At 53.8% G+C, this 20,616-nt stretch overlaps 1 protein-coding gene across 2 annotated transcripts in view; it reads left to right on the forward strand.

Annotated features, from left to right (window-relative positions):
- CPNE5 (copine 5) overlaps positions 1–20,616 on the forward strand; it is a 92,756-nt gene that overhangs the window by 67,583 nt on the left and 4,557 nt on the right. For both annotated transcript variants that reach the window (XM_022581768.3, XM_022581770.3), the window contains 10 exons: positions 2,877–2,918; positions 4,988–5,063; positions 9,068–9,121; positions 12,389–12,450; positions 15,564–15,610; positions 17,229–17,410; positions 18,320–18,447; positions 18,689–18,791; positions 19,560–19,617; positions 20,046–20,119. In XM_022581768.3, coding sequence (XP_022437476.1) covers positions 2,877–2,918; positions 4,988–5,063; positions 9,068–9,121; positions 12,389–12,450; positions 15,564–15,610; positions 17,229–17,410; positions 18,320–18,447; positions 18,689–18,791; positions 19,560–19,617; positions 20,046–20,119 — 826 coding nt within the window. The remainder of the gene's footprint in view (positions 1–2,876; positions 2,919–4,987; positions 5,064–9,067; positions 9,122–12,388; positions 12,451–15,563; positions 15,611–17,228; positions 17,411–18,319; positions 18,448–18,688; positions 18,792–19,559; positions 19,618–20,045; positions 20,120–20,616) is intronic.

A 20,616-nucleotide genomic window follows, 5' to 3' on the forward strand; every position in this document is an offset into this window, starting at 1 on the left:
ACCAGCTGTGTCTGGCTTTTGCTACTGCCTTCCCCTGCCTCTGGGCACCTCCTTCTTCCCCAGTTCTGGAGATTTCGGTCTCCGAGCTAATCTGACTCCCTGCAGCCATCCCTGGAACCTTGGCTGTGATTGCTACTGGGGTGAGTTGGCACAGGAATCTCAACCTCAGCTGCAAGTTCAAATCCCCTGAGGAGCTTTTTTTTTTTTTAATTTATTTATTTAGGCTGTGTTGGGTCTTCATTTCTGCGCGAGGACTTTCTCTAGTTGCGGCGAGCGGGGGCCTCTCTTCATCACGCGGTGCGGGCCTCTCACTGTCGCAGCCTCTCTTGTTGCGGAGCACAGGCTCCAGACGCGCAGGCTCAGTAGTTGTGGCTCACGGGCCCAGTTACTCCGCGGCATGTGGGATCTTCCCAGACCAGGGCTCGAACCCGTGTCCCCTGCATTGGCAGGCAGATTCTCAACCACTGTGCCACCAGGGAAGCCCCCCTGAGGAGCTTTTAACAATTCCCCTGCACAGGCTGCACCCCCAGACCAATTGATTCTGAATCTCTGGGGTGAGGCATCAGCATCAGGATTGCCAAAGCTCCCTGGGGGATCTGATGTGTAACCAAGTTTGAAAACCAGTAATTTCATCTAGAGAGGTTAGTGGCTCTGGAAGCACATTAGAATCAGCCAGGGGACTTTTAAAAACTACCTGTGCCTGAGCCCTATCCAGACCAATTAAATCACGCCTTCTGGCAGTGAGATTAAAAAAAAATTCTCCCCAGTGATTTTTTTGGGTATCCAAGGCCATGGCTATGACTGGGGTCCTCCTATAGCCCCTGAGCATGTTGGCTGTCACTGATCTAGTCACCTGAGGGACTGGTGTTGGTGGTCAGTTGTTGTGGTGTGCCCACGTGCCACAACTACTGAAGCCCACGTGCCTAGAGCCCGTGCTCCGCAACAAGAGAAGCCACTGCAATGAGAAGCCCACGAACCGCAACGAAGAGTAGCCCCCGCTCGCCACAATCAGAGAAAAGCACGCGCGCAGCAATGAAGACCCAATGCAGCCAGAAACAATAAATAAATAAAATAAAATAATAAAATAAATAAATTTATTTTAAAAAACAAAAAAAACAAACAAAACTATCCCAGGTGTGGCCCAAATGCTAAAGTGGAGAGAAGGCTTTTTTTTGTTTTAATTTCTTTTGGGCTGTGTTGTGTCTCCCTTGCGGTGCGCGGGCTTGTCATTGCGGTGGCTTCTCTTGTTGCAAAGCACGGGCTCTAGGCACGTGGGCTTCAGTAGTTGTCGCTCGCGGGCTCTAGAGAGCAGGCTCAGCAGTTGTGGCGCACGGGCTTTGTTGCTTCGCAGCATGTGGGATCTTCCCGGACCAGGGATCGAACCCATGTCCCCTGCACTGGCAGACGGATTTCCAGCCACTGCATCACCAGGGAAGCCCAGGAGGCATGTTTATAGAGATCCAACGCATGCCAGGCAGTTTTACCAATTTGTCTCCACAGCTATTCTGTAGGGCCGTTATTATCCCTACTTTAAAATGATTTTGTGGCTCAGAGAGGTTAAGCGACATCTCCAGGTCCCAGTGCAAAGGGCCCAGCATCCAAGTCCACACCCCAGACATTTTCTACTCTTTCCAGATCACCAGCCTACCTTCAGAGGCCTAGATTTTATTTTTCTTTCCATAATAATTCTCCTCAGAGAGACATAGTTTTTTGTTTTTCACAAAAATTTAAAGGATTTCTCTAAATGGTGGGCTTCTATGCCTGCCCCATTTTACATTTTGGTAACAAAAATCCAGTTGCTGCACAACGTACTGGGCATCCCTTCATTTCCTGAACAGTTTCTACCCTGATGCAGGAGAATCCGCGTCCCACCCCCATGCCCCATGGAGGCTCATCTGAAGGGAGACAGCGCCTCCTTCTGGGGGTTCTGGAACTCCAAGGCCGACTCCCTGCAGACTTGAGGAGATGGGCCGCGGCCATGGGCCAAATGATGAGATATTCATAGAACACAGGCCTGGGCAGCCGCCTCTGTGTGCCCCATTTAGAACTGAAGGCTGGAGACCCAGCTCCCCCATGCCTCTTCCACCTTTCCAGACCCTGACCCTGCAGAGAGACCCGGGCATCTGCCCCATCCCTGGGCATCCCTGGAGGACTGCTGGTACCAAGGGTTAACCTGCAACCTCCACCTCCCTCCTCTGCCTCTGGTCTGCTAGCCTGTTGCCATAGAAACAGGCTAAAAATAAAATGGGCTCCCAAAGCCCAGCCCCAAGCTCAGGAGTCAAAACAAACTAATTAAAGCAGACAGGCTAAAATGTGAAGATAATTACACCCTCACTCAGGAGCCAGTCTGGCATGGAAAAGCTCAGCAGGCCATCCTGAGTCAGGACCCCTGGGTCCATCCCTGACATGCGGGGTAGCTCCCCACCACTCAGACTCCTTGAACCCCAGGGTCCCACCAGGAGAGCCCACCCTGCTTAGGCCTTGGATCTGCAGAGCACCACACTCACACTCTAACGGCCCCACCCCTGATAAACTGCAGTATGGCTTCATGCTGGGATCTGTGCCCCATCTGGGGTGGCCAAGAGAAGGTGGGGTGAACTGAAGTCTGAGGCTGCCTTTCTACATCTTCCCTGAAATTCAGGGAAGTCCCAATGCAGCTTTGGCGCTGCCTCTGTCCCTAAGACCTTTAAAGGCTTCAAGATAGTTCCTTTGTCTCCTGGGCTGCTGCCTCTTCACCGAGGGCCCTCAGAGCCAGGTGGGTGTTCCTCCAACCCCTTTTGGCCCAGGAGCGTGAGAAGGCCACGCAGGTGGCCCCATTCTCAGGCTACGCAGGTGCTGGGTCAAGTCCATCCCACCATGGGCCCTTTGCCTTACAGGACCATCAAGGTGGAGGTATACGACTGGGATCGAGACGGCAGGTAAGCTGGCAGAAGGACAGAAGGTGAGCAAGGAGGGGGACAGCCCCTGGGAGAAAGGTGGATCTTGCCCTCTCATGGAGAGAGCTATGCCCAGGTCCCCACCCATGGCAGCTTGGGGGGTGAGGGGCCTGGGTTTCCTGTGAAGGGACCACTGCCTTGGTGGCTCATCCGTGCCCAGCTCCACTGAGGCACCAGAGGGCCTGTGTCCTGCAGGACATGGTGCAAGGGGTGTAAGAGGCCTCTTTTCCTGAAATAGCTGCCTAGCGACCAGCCAGTATCTAAAGTCTCCCCACATTTGGAAGAATGTAGGATTTTCTGAAATGTGCATGTTCTAAGGTGCAGGCAGATATTAGTGACCTCCTGGGCATTCATGACCACGTTCTCTGTGTGAGGCTAAGCATCGTGTGGTGACTGAAGTGCAGAAGATGAGCTTGGCTCTCAGAGACTCCCTGAAATCTAGCAGGAGGCCCTTGACTCCTCAGAGGAGTTGTTTGTGGGGAGCAGGGCTGGCGGAGTGGGATATGGGAAAGGCAAGCATATGAATGGGCTCCGGAGCGGTAAGGCAGAGCCTGAGTAGGGCTGAGCCTAACCTTGGAGAGGCCAGGGGCTTCCTCTTCTGTGTATCTAAGTGCCCCCAAGGAGCCAGTATCACTGGGAATTCATAGACAAGGACCAGAACAGGCCTCTCACAACTTTAGTAGAACCCTCACCGGCTCCTGCTTGTCTGTTGAACCAAATCCAACCAAATCCAAGTATGTCATACTTCCTGACTTTTGTGAGCCCTCCATCCTGTGGTGCTACCAGGGGGGTCATAGAGGGGCTTTAAGCCCTCTGATCTCCACTGGTGCCTATCCAGTCTGTGACATGGATGGGGGATGCCGTGAAGGGCTGTGCAAGTACAGCTCTAAGTTAGGCCGGAGCTCCTTCCAAGGAGCTCACCTGCCCAACACCTTCCTGTAGAGAAACTCTAATGCCAACACTACTCTACCAGCTCACTCTGTCCCCTCCTCTCTTCGCTTTAACCACATCACAGGCAAGTCAGCTTCAGGCTTCCACCCACGATTCACCTCATCACCTTACCCTGGAGTTCCCCATACCTTTCCTTTACCAGGGAAGCTGGAGACAGCTACCAGATGCCATTGGGTCCCACCATCAAGGAGCTCATAGTCTGAATGCTGAGAGCTGTAAATATGTAGACAAAAGACAGTGTGGACTCAAGGTGGGGCAAGGCCCCAGGGGTACCTCCTGGGCATCACACTCCAGCAGGCATTCCTGGCCAGCATGTTAACCACTGCCCTCTATCAGGCAGAGTGGTGGCGAAAGGCAGCCAACCGCAGGGCAGATGGGAGTTCTGCTTTGTACAAGGTTTTGCTGCACTTACTGTCAACACATGCTTGTGGGGCAGAGATGCAGAAGGTGTAAACACTGCAGAAAACGCCTCAAGCTGCCTGGACGGACCTAAAGCTAATTGTCTTTTCAAAAAATGTTATTGGAAAAATGTCAAGTACACAGAAAAGTAGAGAGAAGAGTTTAATGAACACTTTAAGCCTATCACCTGAATCTAACAAGTGTTACATGTTGCCATAGTTGCCTTGTCTATGTTTTGATGTAGTTTAAGTTACAGTTCATGGCATTTTTACCTCTAAATATCTCATTGAGAATGTCTAAAAGATAAGGGCATTTTTCTAAATAACTACAAATGTCATTATTGCACCTGACACATTGAACAATAATTCTTGAATACCATCTAATATTCATTTCATGTTCAAATTTCCCCAGTTGTCCCCAAAATACATACTATTGCTCGTTCGTTCAAATAAGAATCCAAGTATTAGAAGTGGGTCCTATTCTCCAGGACCCTACTCCTTGCTGGGTGTCTGTTGGGTTTCTTACTCCATGGGTGACACTGGACTCTTCCCAGGGGCCCACCCTCTCTGCTGGTGTGTACCCCTGGAGCAGAGGCCCCGGGCAGAACTGAGAGCCAGGGGAAGGGACATGAGAGGCGGGGGGATGAGCAGAGGCAGCGCACAACCTGGGCCTCGTGGTTCAGCAGCAACTTTCCCTTGCAGCCATGACTTCATCGGGGAGTTCACCACCAGTTACCGGGAGCTGGCCCGCGGGCAGAGCCAATTCAACATCTATGAGGTGAGGCAGACACCTAAAGGCTGGGGTTTGCTCTGACTATATGTAGCTCCCAGTTGCTGAGGACTAACAGTGAGCCATGGCTGGGGTTTTTTGTTTGTTTGTTTTTTTGTGGTCCGCGGGCCTCTCACTGTTGTGGCCTCTCCCGTTGCGGAGCACAGGCTCCGGACGCGCAGGCTCAGCGGCCATGGCTCACGGGCCCAGCCGCTCCATGGCATGTGGGATCTTCCCGGACTGGGGCACGAACCTGTGTCCCCTGCATTGGCAGGTGGACTCTCAACCACTGCGTCACCAGGGAAGCCCGTGGCTGGGGTTTTTGCATGTTCTCCTGTGAGGTGGGTGTTATTGTCCCATTTCACAGTTAAGGAGACTGAATTGCAGAGAAGTGAGGGGACTTGACCAAAGCCCAGTAAGTGGCAGAATCAAGAGGCAAACAACCTAAGCTTATCTGACTCCAAATCATTGAGTTATAGTGCCCCCCCCCCGAGAGAGCTCTTCCAACAAGGAGGGGGAATAGAAGTACAGGTGGGCAGAAGGTGGGGAACAGTATCAGAAGGTTCCAGGCCCAAGACCTGAGGTCCTGAGTTCAAGTAGCCTTCTGCCTTTAATCAGAGCAGTCTCAGGGCCTGCAGAATATCTTCTCTTTTCTGGAAGGAAAGAGAGGAACAGGAATCAGGATACCTCCATCTAGACCAGAGAACCTTGGACAAGACACCCAATCTCTCTGGAGATAATATCGTCTGCCTTCCAAGGACACTTTCTACTGCTGAGCCTTTGCCTGTGTGTGTGCTCCCTCTCAGGATACCCTCCCACCTTCCACATCTAGCTCAGGTCCTACTCCTCTGGTGGCCTATTTTCTCCCACTTATGAACTTCATGGACAGCATAGTTCATGCCAGACCTACTGAACTGCAGATACTTATAACCCTAATTTACAGCCCAGGGTTCATATCCTGACTCCACCATGTATTAGCCGTGCGACCCTGGCTGAGTTCTTGCCCCACTCTGTGCCATGCACACTGAGAATTAAATAAGTTACTAGAACAATGTCTGGCCACTAGTGAGCATTACGTCAGTGCTATCTCCTAGTTTCATCTGTTGAGCGCTTGGGTGCCAGGAGATTTACATTTCACAACCATCCTACAAACTGGGTCTATCCTTACATCACTCAGCTAGAGCTGGCTTTGACTCCCATCTCTGAACCCTAATCCCTGTATGCATCCACTCCCTCAACCTGTATCTCTGTTCCGAGTGGGCAGGTCTTGTGTTCCAACTAGACTGAAGCTCCCCAAGGGCAGACAAAGTGACAGCCCTTCCTGTTGCCCTGGTCACATTGGCCTGGGCCCTCCTGGGCACACAGTAGGTGCTTATTATACATTCACACTGAATTCAATTGAACAAGGCTATTTGTGAGAATGGAACGTGATGGATTTCTTTGAAAGAGCCATGATCCTCATAGTTAATTGCTTTGCTTTTTGTAAGGACAAAGGACGGAGCTGTCTCTGTCCCCTCACCCAGGCAGAGAGAAGCACGCTCCGTCTTTGGACTCTTTTTTTTTTTTTTTAGCGGTACGTGGGCCTCTCACCACCGCGGCCCCTCCCGTTGCAGAGCACAGGCTCTGGACGCGCAGGCCCAGCGGCCATGGCTCATGGGCCCAGCCGCTCCGAGGCATGTGGGATCCTCCCGGACCGGGGCACGAACCTGTGTCCCCTGCATCGGCAGGTGGACTCTCAACCACTGTGCCACCAGGGAAGCCCTGGGCTCTTTTAAGGACATTTTTAGGGAAGTGAAGGGAAGGGGTCAGGTCTCTTGGAGTTTGATTCTAAGGATGCTTGACAGGCTCAGATGAGGCCACGATCTCTCAGGCTTCAGTGACTTGTTTTCTCAGTCATTGGTCCCTGCCCCCTTGCAATCAATGAGAGAAACTGCAGCGCTGGCAAAAAGAAGTGCTGTCTTTACACATCTGAAACGCCATCAGGTAGAAAAGGAATTAACTCTGGCAGCCCCGGGGCAGGCCTTGCACCATGGAGGGCATCCCTGGGAGGCCGGTTTGGGCTCAGGAAGGCCCTTCTAGAGTCAGAAGTGCCTGAAGAGAGAACAGGCTTCTGCCAGGAAAGACCCTCATCTCAGGCCCCACCATCAGCCTGGGTGTCCAACGCATATGCCCAGCTGTCTTCTGGCCACTCCTTAGACTCAGCCTTCCCAAACTGAATGCACTGGCTAAAGTCCCTGCAGCCCTCCTCTCCCCCTGGCCAGCCAGCTCCTCCTCCTGTGTTGTCATCACAGCGGCCATGGCACCTGGGGAGGCATCCTTGACACCTCCTGCCCCTCATCCCACACCCAGTCCATGACTGAATCCTACTCCTCCTGCCACCTAAATATTCTGACATTTGTCCCCTTCATTCCCGTCTACCCCCACTGTCACCGTCTCCCCTGTGTAGGGGCTTTGTGACAGCCCCATAATGGCCTTTCCGCCTCCTTCCGTCCTCCAGTCAGTAACCCAAATACTCCTCCAAAATTGTAATTGACCACATTGCTGCCCTGCTTAACCCCCGACTGTGCATGTCACCCACTGCCTCTGCCTGGTTCGCACAGGGGAGGGGGGAGACTCCACACCAGCTGAGATCCTAAAGGGACCTTTACCTACAAGGGGAGTCCAAGCTCCTTCACACGGGTGCCATGCCCCAGTGACCCGCAGTCTATGTGCAACCGGCGGGGGGGGGGGGGGGGGCGGGGGAGGGTGTGTGTAAGCAGCCATATACATCACAGCTCTAGGAGCCCCTACGGTCTAGCCCTGTCCGCTTCCCTCTACCCATCCCCACTCTCAGCCCCATCATGCCATCTGAGGCTCTCTGAACCTCCATGCTGTCTCAGTCTCTGTGGCTTCATTTGTGCTGGTGCCTCCCTTGGGGTTCCCTTTGCTGTTCTTGCCTCAGGAAGCCCCCACCTGCACACCCACTCTACCCCAGGGTCTGAAGTGGATGCCTCTCCTTGGTGCTCGTGCTCTACCCCCCACCCCACTCCCATACCTATTACCTGTTTATCATACTTCCTGCCCCCTCAAAGACCACGATGTCCTCAGGAATGGGGGCAATGTCTTACCACTGTATCCAGAGTCAGCACAGCTGCTGGTCCTGGGAGCCCCTCAGTGCCCCTTGCACAGGAGGGCAGACCCCACACCTGCCCTGGAGACCCTGGGGATGTGAGGAGAGGGAGAGGAGGAGGCTTAGAACTCCAGCTCAGGAGTTGGGAGGTTGCTAGGCTGGCCCCTAGGGGGTGCAGCCGCTTAGGGCTGGAGAGGCTGGTGGGGTGGGGTGGGGGTGGGATGGGGGAGGGGCTGTGTGCCAGGTTATGCATGAAACCTCAGAACAAACAGCATGCTTTCTCAGTGCCCACTTCACAGAAGATCTGAGAACAAAACAGTGCTTTAATATTAAAACAGTTATAATTAGAGAGTGGAAATGTGGAATACAGGCAGATTTAAAGATAACAGAGAAGACTTCAAAGAAATGTACTTGTGGCCAGATTTTTCGGTGATGCCCAGGCCCCCAGGAGTCCATGTTCATGCTCCTCCACTGGGAGAGCTACTTTGGAGTAAAAGTTCGAGATCCGGTAAATTCTAAACGTTCCACACCCTCATAGAACAGGTTGGGAAACTGAGGCACAGTCTAGTCTTGGGGCTGCAGTGTGCCCTCATTCCGACAGGCTGCCTAGCAAGCTGTCGTCCCATGAATATGTCAGTGAGCACCATGCCATCTGGGTGACTTTCATGCCTGTGGTGGCTCCAAGGTTGTTCTGGGCTTCTCTCCCCAGGCTCTCAGTTTCCACCTGCACAGCCTGCTAGCCTCCCACCTGCACTTCCCACCTGTGCCCGAAATCCAGTTTGTTCTTCCTTCTGTGTCTACCTAGTCACCCATGACTCCTCCCTCTCTCCTGCCTTCAGGGCCACGCCCAGCCCTGACTGCTTGGAAACACTTCTTCTTACCTGGTCACCGTTTTTTTCTGCAGGTGGTAAACCCGAAAAAGAAAATGAAGAAAAAGAAATATGTGAATTCTGGCACAGTGAGTAGCCACCCCCTTTCTGCCATGGGTGTAGACATCCCGAGCTAGGTCTGGTGGCAGGAGTCATGTGTGTCTGTGTGTGCTCCTGCGGGGTGTGGGAACGAGACCTGGAGGGTTAGGGGTGGGGAGGGATGGGGCCGATGGAGCAACACGAGGTAGACGTGTAAGAGACACATCAGGCCCTGTGATACAGAATGAGAAATCCCAGAGAGAAACTACCATGGGGACTTCCTGTGGAAGGAAGAGGAAAAGGAGTCGCATTTATTGGGCCCTCTGGGAAATTCCCCATTTAGGTGCTTTTCACAGGTTGTTTCCTTAAGAGGCAGACGTTATCATCACCTCATCATGAAAGCGGAAACCAAGGCTGCGGGCAGGGAAGTGACTCAACCAAGGTCACAGAGCTAGAAGGTGGTAGACATGGCAGTGAGCACAACAATTAAATTCAGAGCTTGCAGCTGCTGTGGGCTCTACCCCTGTTTAACCATGACCATGCTGGGATTATACCGGCCCAGTGGCTTCTGGGGGCTGATCTTCAGGACATTCGTGCCTTTCTTCAACAAATATTTACTGTGTGCTACCATGTGCCAGGTGCCTTTCCAGACACGAGGGATACAGCTGGGAACAAGAAAGACCCAAATCCCTGCCCTCCTGGTGCTTATCGTCTAGTGGGGGGGAGACAACACGAATATACACACAAATACCTGTGTGTGTCAGGTGGTTGTGATTGCTGTGGGAGGAAGTAGGGTGAGGTAAATGGATAGGGAATGCAAGAGATGAAACTACTATTTTATTTAGAGTAGTCAAGGAAAGCTTCTCTGAGAAGGTGACATTTGAGCAGAGATTTAAAGAAGGTGAAGGAGCAAGTATTGAAGATATTGAGGAAAACGAATTCTAGCTGTAGGGATCAGCATGTGCAAAGGCCCTGAGGTGGAGTCCACCAGTGCATTTATAGAACAAACCAATGTCTTTGCAGTGCAAACGCACCCAAGTCTGTACCCTTCGTGTCCCTCCCACTCTAGAGGGCCACAGCCCCATCACTTAATACAGCCAGATGTAGCCATTTGAGTCAGGCCAACTGCAACTCCAGACTAGAAGAGGTCACAGACAGGGAACTCCAGCATTCTTCCAAGGAACCTTATTTTCTCCATTTGTAAAATGAGGCTAATACATCATCCCTCCCCTGCTTAATGCACAGGGTGGCTGTGGCAGACACATGGGAGATGCAGGACTGTAAACTGCAAAGTACTCTGCTCATTCAGAGGGGGCTGACCACTGCTTCTCTGATTGTAATTGTTTCACACGCAGGCTTGGAGTAATAGTTCTTTTGTCTGAAGCTGCAGTGTTTCTCAGTGGGGATGCTATCGGTTTTTGGGAAAGAATAATTCTTTGTCTCACAGGACTTCCCCATACATGGTGGGATACTTAGCACCCCCGGCCTCAGCCCATAGCTAGCAATAGAGCCCCAGTCATCATGAGACCCCAAAACTCTCCCTCACATTCCCAAATGCCCCTAGGAGAGGCAACACGTTCCCCAGCTAAGAAATATTAGATGTACAGCTAAAAAAAAAAAGGTTGAAAACCACTGATCTCATCCAGCTTTCTTACTTTAGAGATAAAGAGACTGAGGCCCAGAGAGGAGATGTGATTTGTCTCAGGTCACACAGTGAGTTAGGCACAGAGCAGGACTGGGCTGAGATCTCCTGACTTTCCCTTGCTCCAGTATTTCCTAATCTTTACCATAAAAAAATCACTCAGCGTCCAGGATGCTTGTTAAAATACAGATGCCCAGGCCAGTTCCCTGGGGTTCCATTTTAGGAAAGCCAGGCTGGACCCCAGGAATCTGTATTTTGTGCTTCTCATACCTTACTTACTATGTGCAGAGCCTCCTGGGGATCTTGTTAAAATGCCAAGAATCTGCATTTCTACTCAGCATCAAGGTGATTCTGATGCTGTTGTTCGGGGACTATACTTTGAGTACCAAGTCCCTGGGTCAATCCATATGGCCAGGCAAGTTAGGCAATTACTTCATCCCAGTGCCTGGAGCAGGGTTCAACTCTGGCTGCAGGTTAGACTCATGTGAGGAGCTAAAAAAAAAAAAAATCCAGGGCTGGAGCCCTATCCCAGAAATCCTCATATTATTGGTTTGGGGTCCTCACTCCAGCTGCAAGATGTTTTAAAAGCTTCCCAGGGAGTCTAGTGACCACAGTCAGAGTAGAGGCCACTGTCACAGTCCATTCCTAGAGAAAGGAGGCTTTGTCCATCCAGGTGCCTAACACTGTAACCACAGCGAGTGGGGGTCTCCAAGGCCCAGCTCAGTACTCACAGACCCTCCCATTATTCGGGCTAATGGCTGGTCCCCTTTGTCAAGCAGAGGCACTACCTGGCCTCCCACTGAGTTGATAAAGATGACTGAATCTGTACCAGTAGGGGCCACCCCAAATCCTAGAGTGGAGTTGTCTGACACAGGTAAAAGGTTCCCTGCCCCAATCTTCCCTCTTTTAATTGATTTTAGCTGCCAACCTTTCCACTTGTTTCCACCATCCTAAATCATTTTCATAAAGCGCTGCCCGGTAGCTACTTGTCTTTGGAAAGCTGTTGCCAGAGAACTGCCAGGGGCATAGATCAAGAGACCTCTGCCTGGGAGAGGGGGCCCCAGATGCTCAGTTACCTCCAGGGAAAGGACAGGCTGTTTAGCAGGAGGGTCTTGTGTCTGAGAGGGTAGAGATCAAGATGCTAGAGGGATGAGGTGGGACAAGTAAGATTTAAAACAATTGCAGACCAAAGAGACACATTTCAGGATTAACAGTTAGCGGAACATGGAAGCATGGAGCTTGTCAGCATTGACAGATCTTAGTCCTATGTCAGGAAGACCCCCCTCTCCCTCCACACTCCACACCTGTGTCCACTCAGGGGCAACTCGATTCCTTGGCTTGAGCCCCTGTACTCCAGTGACAGAGACAGGGCCCTTCCAAAGATGCAGTTTGGCATCAAGGTCAAGAGCACAGGGTCTGGTTCCAGATGGACCTGGGTTCCCATCTCACGCGGCCATGTCCTGGTAGTGTCCTTGGACACACCGCATCGCTTCTTTGAGCCTCAGTTTCCTTGCTTGTAGAATGGAGATAATAATAGTGCCTCACGGAGTTGTTGTGGGCACTGTTTGCAATGAAGCAGGCAAATGCTGGCACGTGCTGGGTGCTCCATATCTGTCAGCAATGCTCTCCCTCTGCCTAGTGCTCCCCACTGACCAAGCGTCTTTTTGTTTTCAAGGTCACACTGCTTTCTTTTGCTGTGGAGTCAGAGTGCACATTTCTTGACTACATCAAAGGAGGGTGAGAAGAGATGCAGCCTGGTTTCTTCGGCCTCAGGGAGAGGGAAGGGGCCCCGCACATGGACATGAGCAGCTCCGGCCCCACCTGGCCTCTTCAAGGCCATGGCTGAAGCCCGCGATCATGGGCTCTGAGCAGACCCTCAGACAACTCACACAGAGCCCTGCATGCCCCTGATCCTGAGTGGCTGCAGAGGGCACTACTGAGCCGCGGAGGCCAGCCTGGGTCCCATGAGGTCCCTGTGTGGAGATGGGACCTGCAGGTGGTAGGGACTCCATGACAAAGAGAAATGGGCTTAGGGAGGTGGAAAGAGCCCCGGTCTAGGAGGCAGGAGGCCCAGGCCCTAGGCCCCTCTTTGCCTTGAATTTGCTGGGTTACTTTGGGCACGTCACTCTCCCTCCCTGGGCATCAGTGTCCTCTGCACAGAGAGTTGGAATTAAGTGAATTCTAAGCTTCCTTCCTGCTCTGAGCTTCTGATACCGATGGCCTCTCTGGTGGGGGGCGGGCAGTGATTAACCTTCCCAGTGTCATTAGAGACCTACAAAGGGCAGGAGGAACTGGGAAATGAGCCAGGGGATGGTCAAACACAAGTTTAAGGAGCAGAAAGAACCAGAAGGGTCGGCATCCAGGCAGGCAGAGAAGCCTGGTGGCTCCAGCCAACAGCTCATGGAAAGAGAGCCTGACTCCAAGGTGAGGTCCTACCCAGCACGCTCCCTGCCAGGACAGGCGCCAGGGCCGGGTGTGGGTAGCCGAGCCCACAGGTGCAGGCAGGTGAGCGATTACACCTGTCTGGAAAGGAGACAGGCAGGGCGGTTGCCAAAGGCTCATCCCAGCCAAGCGGGCTCTTGGCCGCCTGGTTCTCTGGGGCAGAGGGAAAAGTCGGGCCCTGGCAAGCCACACTTACTTTCTCATGACAAGGCTCCCTGCTGCCTTGAGCCTGCAGCGCCCAGGTTTCGAGCTCTCCTCCTACCCCCTGAGCACATGCCCTTGCTGCAGTCACCCACAGGCTTTCCTGCCCCTCCTCCATGCCTTCTCCAGGCCCTGCTCTGGCTCCCTTCCCCCATCAAAACTGCTCTATCTGCTCTCCATCTATTAAGCAACCACCCCTTATATTCCATGGTAATTTTCAAACAGTCCTCATCCTGTTTATCCTTCTCATTTGCATAGTGCCCCCAATTTACAGAACACAATGGGCTGGGTGAAGATGATTGTCTCCATTTTACGTCACGTGTCCAAGGCCCCAGCACTTAGTCGGTGGCAGGGTTCTTTCCGTCACCACATGCTGCATTTCTTCCATAGTAATGAACCCACCTCGCAGCTCCCAGGTGAGGTGTGATAGAGATGGATGAGTTGAAGGGCTGGGTGCTGTCTCATTGAGAAGGAGCTCACAGAGGCAAGCCCTGGCTTTCCTCCTCCGCTGTCTTCACACTCTGGAGAACCTGAGTGAGAGGCCGACGTGTGTGTCCAGGCAGGCAGCTGATGGAGGCCTCTGTCTAGGGATTCTCTCCTGCCTGGCCTCCCTCCCCCGCCCCCCTGGACCAGGAGGAAGGCTGTGGGTTCCTCTGCCCCCACGTCAGAGTCCGAGATGGAGCTGGTTGCTGAGCAGCCTGCAAGGAGTACCTTTTCCACAAAAGTAGCTGCTTTCCAGTCCCTTCCTTCTCTGAGCTGTTTCAGAACCCAGAGCAGGGTTTTTACTTAAGGAGTAAAAAAAAGCCTGACTCTCCCCTCACGCTTTATTTGGAAGAGCCAGGCCAACAATGTCCCTCAGCTGTAGTCCTGCAGGCCAGTACCACCTCTTGTCGTCTTGTGGCTCCTTCTCCCTCAGAGCTTGGAGTCTACTGAATGCTCTGTCCCCAGGCAGCGGACGAGGGGGAAAGAGTGTGGCGAGGACTGTCTCTGGCCAGCAGACCCTGGGTGGGGTATCCTGCTAACCATGCCCCTCACCTTTCCTGGAGATTGAAGGGTCCCTGAGCAGCAGCTCAGCTGTGATGAAGTGGAAAGAGGGCTGTGCTTTCTGATAGGGACCATCTGCTAAATGCAGGTGAGGTGAGCCCTGCCTCATCTTTTTTAAAAAAAATAAATTTATTTATTTATTTTTGGCTGCATTGGGTCTCCGCTGCTGCGTGCGGGCTTTCTCTAGTTGCAGCGAGTGGGGCTACTTTTTGTTGCAGTGCGCAGGCTTCTCATTGTGGTGGCTTCCCTTTGCTGCAGAGCACGGCTCTAGGCGCGTGGGCTTCAGTAGTTGTGGCGCACGGGCTCTAGAGCACAGGCTCAGTAGTTGTGGCACACGGGATTAGTTGCCACGGCAGTAAAGGTGCCCAGTCCTAATCACTGGACTGCCAGGGAATTCCTAATTATCTTTTCATCTTGTGATTCCCCCAAGCACCTGAAGGATTTGCTAAAAGAGATTCCTGCAGCACACCAAGGGATTTGGATTCAGTAGGTCCACGGGGGGGCCTGAGACTCCTTACAGATTCCCAGGTGATCCTGATTCTGCTGGTCCATGGGTGCTCTTCCAGTAGCGCTCCTACAGAATTTTCCACAGACCCACAGACTGGCTTTTATTGGCCGCATCCCCCATGGTGTCATTTAACATATTCCTCTATCCCCTGCGTTTCCTGTAAACAACCAGTAGATAGTTCTGGAAGCTCAGTTAGATTCCAGTTCAGTTTTTTGGCAAGACGACTTCATTTGTTCTTCCCTCAGGAGATGCACAATGCCTGTTTGTCTTTCTTTTTTGCCAAATAAGTTTTAACCCTGAATCTGACTCCAAATTTGCGCCAGGAACACAGGGAAACCCTACTTCCCCGGCCTCAGGTGGACCCAGGGGCAGGGTTTGGAGAGGAAATAAGAAATCACAGCCATGTGTGCAGCAGAACATGATCACCTTCAGAGAGCTGTCACACTGCCTAACTCTTGCTGCTGACAACAGCCCTTTGGGGGAGGGTGTAGCTGATGATACCATCCCGGTTTTCCAGAACTGGAGATGAGTGACTTCACCAAGGCTACATACCTGTCAAGCAGTGGGGCTGGGGTGGAAGCCAGGTTTCTCGCTCCCTGTCCAGTACAGGCCGGCCTCTGTCCAGGTTACTCTACTGCTGTTCTTCCTCTTCTAGGACCCAGATCAACTTCACGGTGGCCATCGATTTCACAGCCTCCAATGGTGAGTGGGGGCATGGGCAGAGGAGCTGAATGGGGGCTGGGGGCCTGGAAAGGGGAGGGCTTTTCAGGGCTGTGGTAGTTGGCCCTAGCTGGGAGCAGATCTCCCATACCCTCTGGCCTCATCCTCACTGAAGAGGAGGAACTTAGGCCTAGAGAACCAAAGATGCAACCAAGGTGGCGAAGGTACCCCCAGATTGGATCATGGTCACCAACAAATCTGGCCTCTGGGCCTACATACCCTGAGCCACAGCCTTGCCCTTGAGGATACCCACTCTCCCTAGGGCAATAGGACAGCTTCTCTGGGCCCATGGAGAGCCCTGGAGCAGAGGTATTTCCTCACAGGATCAGATTGCACAGCCCCTGTGCAGTTCACCCCACAAGCTGGAGGGGAGAGCCAGAGGCAAGACTGAGCCTTGTGGTCCTCAGGGAGGCAGGAATGCCCAGGAGCTCCGGTCCTCACCCTTGCTCGGGCTTCCTTCCTCCTCTGACCTTCTCCAGTGTCGGGCTGTGACCAAGTGGCCGGGAGCAATCAATGCCAAACTTTACACTGTTAGAAACATCACAACCTTCCTTGGATTCTGGACCCCCATTAGCAGTGCTCAATGCTCATTTTTGTGCCAATCAGAAGATGCTCAGGTCTCGTACTCCACAGGTGTGTCAGAAACCCCCCTCATGGCTGCGGGCCCTCCCATCACAGAGTGATGGGATGTCAGAGCTGGCAGTGGCCATAGTATTCATAACAGTGAGGAGAGTTATAATAACATCTGTTTAATCCTCACAACAGTTCTGTGAGGTGGGGACTGTTATTACCCCCATTCTACAGATGAGGAGACTGAGGCTGAGTGGTTAAGAAACTTATGCAGGATCACACAGCTAGTAGGAGGTAGAAAGGATTAATACTTGGCAGTCTGTGCTGTACTGCCTCTTGTTAATAAACGAGTAACTAAAATATGGACAATATTAGTGGTGACAAGGGCTGTGGAGAAAAACAAGTCAGGAAGAGGGATAGGGAGTATGGAGGAGGCTGTAACTTTCAATAGGCTGCTCGGGGAAGACCACAGCAGACCTCAAGAGGTGAGGGAGCAAGCCATGTGCACATCTGTGGAAAAGCGTCCCAGAGCAGAGGGAACAGCCTTTGCCGAGGCCCTGAGGTGGGAATGGTGAGAGGCCAGAACTGAGTGAGTGACAGGATGGTAGGAGATGAGGAGAGAGGTAACCGCAGGCCAGATCAAGTGGGCTTTTGTAGGCCCTTGTAAGGACTTCAGATTTAATTCCTGGTGAAACGGGAGCACTGGGGCATTTTGAGCAGAGAAGAGGTGTGATTAGCTGCCTGAGTTTTGACATAGACTCACTCTGGCTGGTGTGCTGAGTATGGACACAAGGGTGGAAAGACGGAGATCGGGCTGCTGCGGTCCTATGAGCAAGAGGGTGGTATCATGGAGGAGGGGAGAAGTATAGGTGGGATTCTGGATGTATTCTGAGGGTTTAGCAGCCATGATTTGCTAAAGGATTGAATGTGCGGTAAGAGAGAAAGAAAGGGGTTCCCTTGGACACCGCATTCTGAGCCTGGTGGCTTGGAGTGTCCAGGCCGGCAAATGTCCCCATGCCCTGTCTTGCAGGGAACCCCTCGCAGTCCACGTCCCTGCACTACATGAGCCCCTACCAGCTGAACGCCTACGCACTTGCACTGACCGCCGTCGGGGAGATCATCCAGCACTACGACAGCGACAAGATGTTCCCTGCCCTTGGCTTTGGGGCCAAACTACCCCCTGACGGCAGGGTATCCCATGAGTTCCCGCTGGTAGGAGGTCCTGGGAGAAAGGGCTGAGGGCTGACCAGGCTGGGGGTGTGGTGACGGGCCTGGGGTGGGGGGCATTCCCATCCTGCCCGCCTAGGGACTTGAGGTGCAGTCTTTGCAGAGGTAGGCTGCTTGCTGGATGTAGGGGAGCTTGTATCAGAGCTTCCAGAAACCCACTCCCCACCTCAGTCACGAGCACGTCCCCTCCAAGTCTGAAGCCGTCCACAGTGGCCTCTGCCCTCCTTTTCCTAACAAGACCCAGGTGGAGGTGGAGTGGGGATGTGGCTGAACTATTCCCCAAGGCCCCAGAAATGAGGCTAAAAGGGTGTGGGTTGGGTATGGACAACTGTGGGTAGTTCCAGGAGTTCCCTGGGTTGGTCTGAAATGGGGGCCCTGTAGAGATGGCTTCTCAGGCCACCTCCTTTCCCTCCCTCCCATGAGCTGGGGACACTCAGTCGGTTGCTGGATCACTCACAGCAAATGTCCCTCCCATGCCCGTAGGGTGCCAGGCACCGTGCTGGGCACAGGACACAGGAGGATGGAGCAGCTGCTGGCCCTTCCAGAGCAGCTCAGACTCTGCAGTCATTTTAGGGGGTGGTGGGTTTGCCCGAGGTTCCCTAAGCAGCCAGGACTCTGGGGGTCAGGGGGATGCTGTCTGAGCAGGTACAGGGAGTAGGGCAAGGAGCAGGTCTGGACCCTGCTCACCTAGAGCATGTGCTGCCCTTCGCGGTGGGCCCCGAGTGCTCCCTCCCCTGTCCCGAGCCCCCGAAGCCCCACCAGAGAAGAGTCTAGGAGAGCCCAGGCCTGTTGACCTCCCCAACCCTGGCTCTGCCCCCACAGACCACCCAGCTGCCCTCCTTCCCATCCCTCCTTCCTTCCTGGGTTCAGCCTCCTTGCCCTCTGTGCCCCCAGAACGGCAACCAGGAGAACCCCTCATGCTGTGGCATCGATGGCATCCTGGAGGCCTACCACCACAGCCTGCGCACGGTGCAGCTCTACGGCCCCACCAACTTCGCCCCCGTGGTCACCCATGTGGCCAGGTGAGTGTGGCGGTCACTGGACCATCCCCACAGCTTGCAAGGTGCTTCCTTCTACCACTGTCCTCCCGGGAAGGCGGGAGGGAGTGTCTCTTCCCACTGATTTGCTTTTCAGGGAGGCCTGACCCTAAAGAGAGCCCCTCCCACCGAAGAGCTGTCCCCACCAGTGTTAAGGGTCCTTGTGTTGGGGGGATGACATGCCCAGAGTCCCACCAGACAGACCTCTGACCTCACCCTGCCCCAGGAATGCGGCCGAGGTGCAGGACGGCTCCCAGTACTCGGTGCTGCTCATCATCACGGATGGGGTCATTTCAGACATGGCACAGACCAAGGAGGCTATCGTCAATGTGAGCAGGGATGGGGATGGAGCATGGGGAAACCTGGGGGTGCACCTCCCCCCTCCTTTAGGGAAACCCTTGGGGCATGACTTCTCCTCTCCCTGCCCTCTTTGGGACCACTCCTGGCTTCTTGCTGTAGAGCCTAGAGGGCCAGCAGTAGGGTTTTGGGGGTGGAGGGTGTTCCGGCTGATGAAAGATCTGGCTGGCGAGCTCTCTACCTACCTCTTCATCACACTGGATGGTCCACTCCATCCAGACTCCTATGGTGCCCTCATTAACCCATCTCTAGGGCTGCTGCCCCAAACCCCAGCCTGGCTTGGCCAGGTAGAAGAGGAGGGAGGTCCAAGGAGCGGGAGGCCCAGGAACATGGCTCCCCCTACCGGGTCGTCTCCCTATATAGGGGACCCAGCCACAGCTGGCCCTCCCTCTGGGCCCACGTAAAAGCTGTCCCACATGACGGAGGTCCAGAGGCAGAAGAGGGGACAGGAGTGTCTTGCAGAAGCAAACCTATGACCCATTTCCCCCTCTCCCTCCTGCCCTCTCCACCCCCGCTTCCTCTCTGGTATCCCTGTATCCTTGGCTATCCTCTCTCCCTCCTCCTCCCCCTTTTCTGTGTTTCTCTGTGTGTCTCCATCCTTCTCTCTTCCATTTCCTCCCTGTCCTCCTGCCTTTCTTCTTTTGACTCACCCCTTCCTGTCCTTACCTGTGATCTCCCTTTTCTTGTAACTGGCCCCTCGGCTGGGTACCACCCCGCCTACCTCCCGTGTTGTGTCCCAGGCCGCCAAACTCCCCATGTCCATCATCATCATCGGCGTGGGCCAGGCAGAGTTCGATGGTGAGTCCCCACCCCCTAGATGCGCCCCCAGAGGCTTCAGGCCCTTGGAAATGGCCCCTCCCAAAAGAGTGAGAGCCCGCACCGCGGTGTGTGCAGCTATCTGGATGAGCAGGCAGGGTGTGAGTGTGTGTTTGTTTGCACAGGGAGGGGTGTGTCAAGGTGTGTACCGCACACCCACACACCAAGGCTGTGGGGAGGAGGCCCCAAGTCACTCCTCCCTCCTCCACCCTGGGAGCCTGTGGAGGGTGGGGGAGTGGCACCATGGGCTAGAAGTCAGAGACTCATGCGATTGGGCTCCTCCTGTCTCCTGGCCTCAGTTTTCTCATCTCTAACGTGGGGGTCTGGGCTGGCGGTCTCGGTCCTGCCAGGCCCAGGTGCCCACCAATTAGTCCCCCCACCCCATGCCTTTGCCCCTCCCCCCCCCACAGCCATGGTGGAGCTGGATGGTGATGACGTGCGGATCTCCTCCCGGGGAAAGCTGGCCGAGCGAGACATTGTCCAGGTGAAGCCCAGACCCTGCCTGCCCCACAGAAAATGCAAGAGCCCCTCTAGGCAGGCTGACCTAACTCCCCCTTCTAGGGGCTTCTCTGGAAAGGGGCCCTGGAAGGAGGCACTGGGAGCCCTAGAATGGCTTGGCCACACAGAAGGAAACAGGAGTCAGTCTTAAGGCTGGACCCACCTCTACCACGTCTGAGACTCACCCCTAACACCGTGTTGCCCTGACTGGAATGCTCTGCCATGCCCTCCCTAAGCCCCAGGCCTCCAGGGTCTCCTGTAGAACACAGAGGCCTAATTACTTGTGCCTTCTGTTATCTTCTGCTGGGCTGCCTTCCTAAGTGAGATGGCAAACCCCATGAAGCGGGGGGAGGTGTCTTTAGTGTTGCTGCAGCCCTTTCTAAGAATGAATGTTGCTTGGTTGATTGAATGAATACCAACGTCTCCATGTAGGATGGCAAATGTAACGAGCAGACAGGTCTTTGTCCTCAGGGAATCCCAGTC

Source organism: Delphinapterus leucas, chromosome 10 (assembly GCF_059928025.1).
Source record: "Delphinapterus leucas isolate spDelLeu-1000000601 "Yukka" chromosome 10, BTC_Dleu_Yukka2, whole genome shotgun sequence".
Classification (NCBI taxonomy): Eukaryota; Metazoa; Chordata; class Mammalia; order Artiodactyla; family Monodontidae; genus Delphinapterus; species Delphinapterus leucas.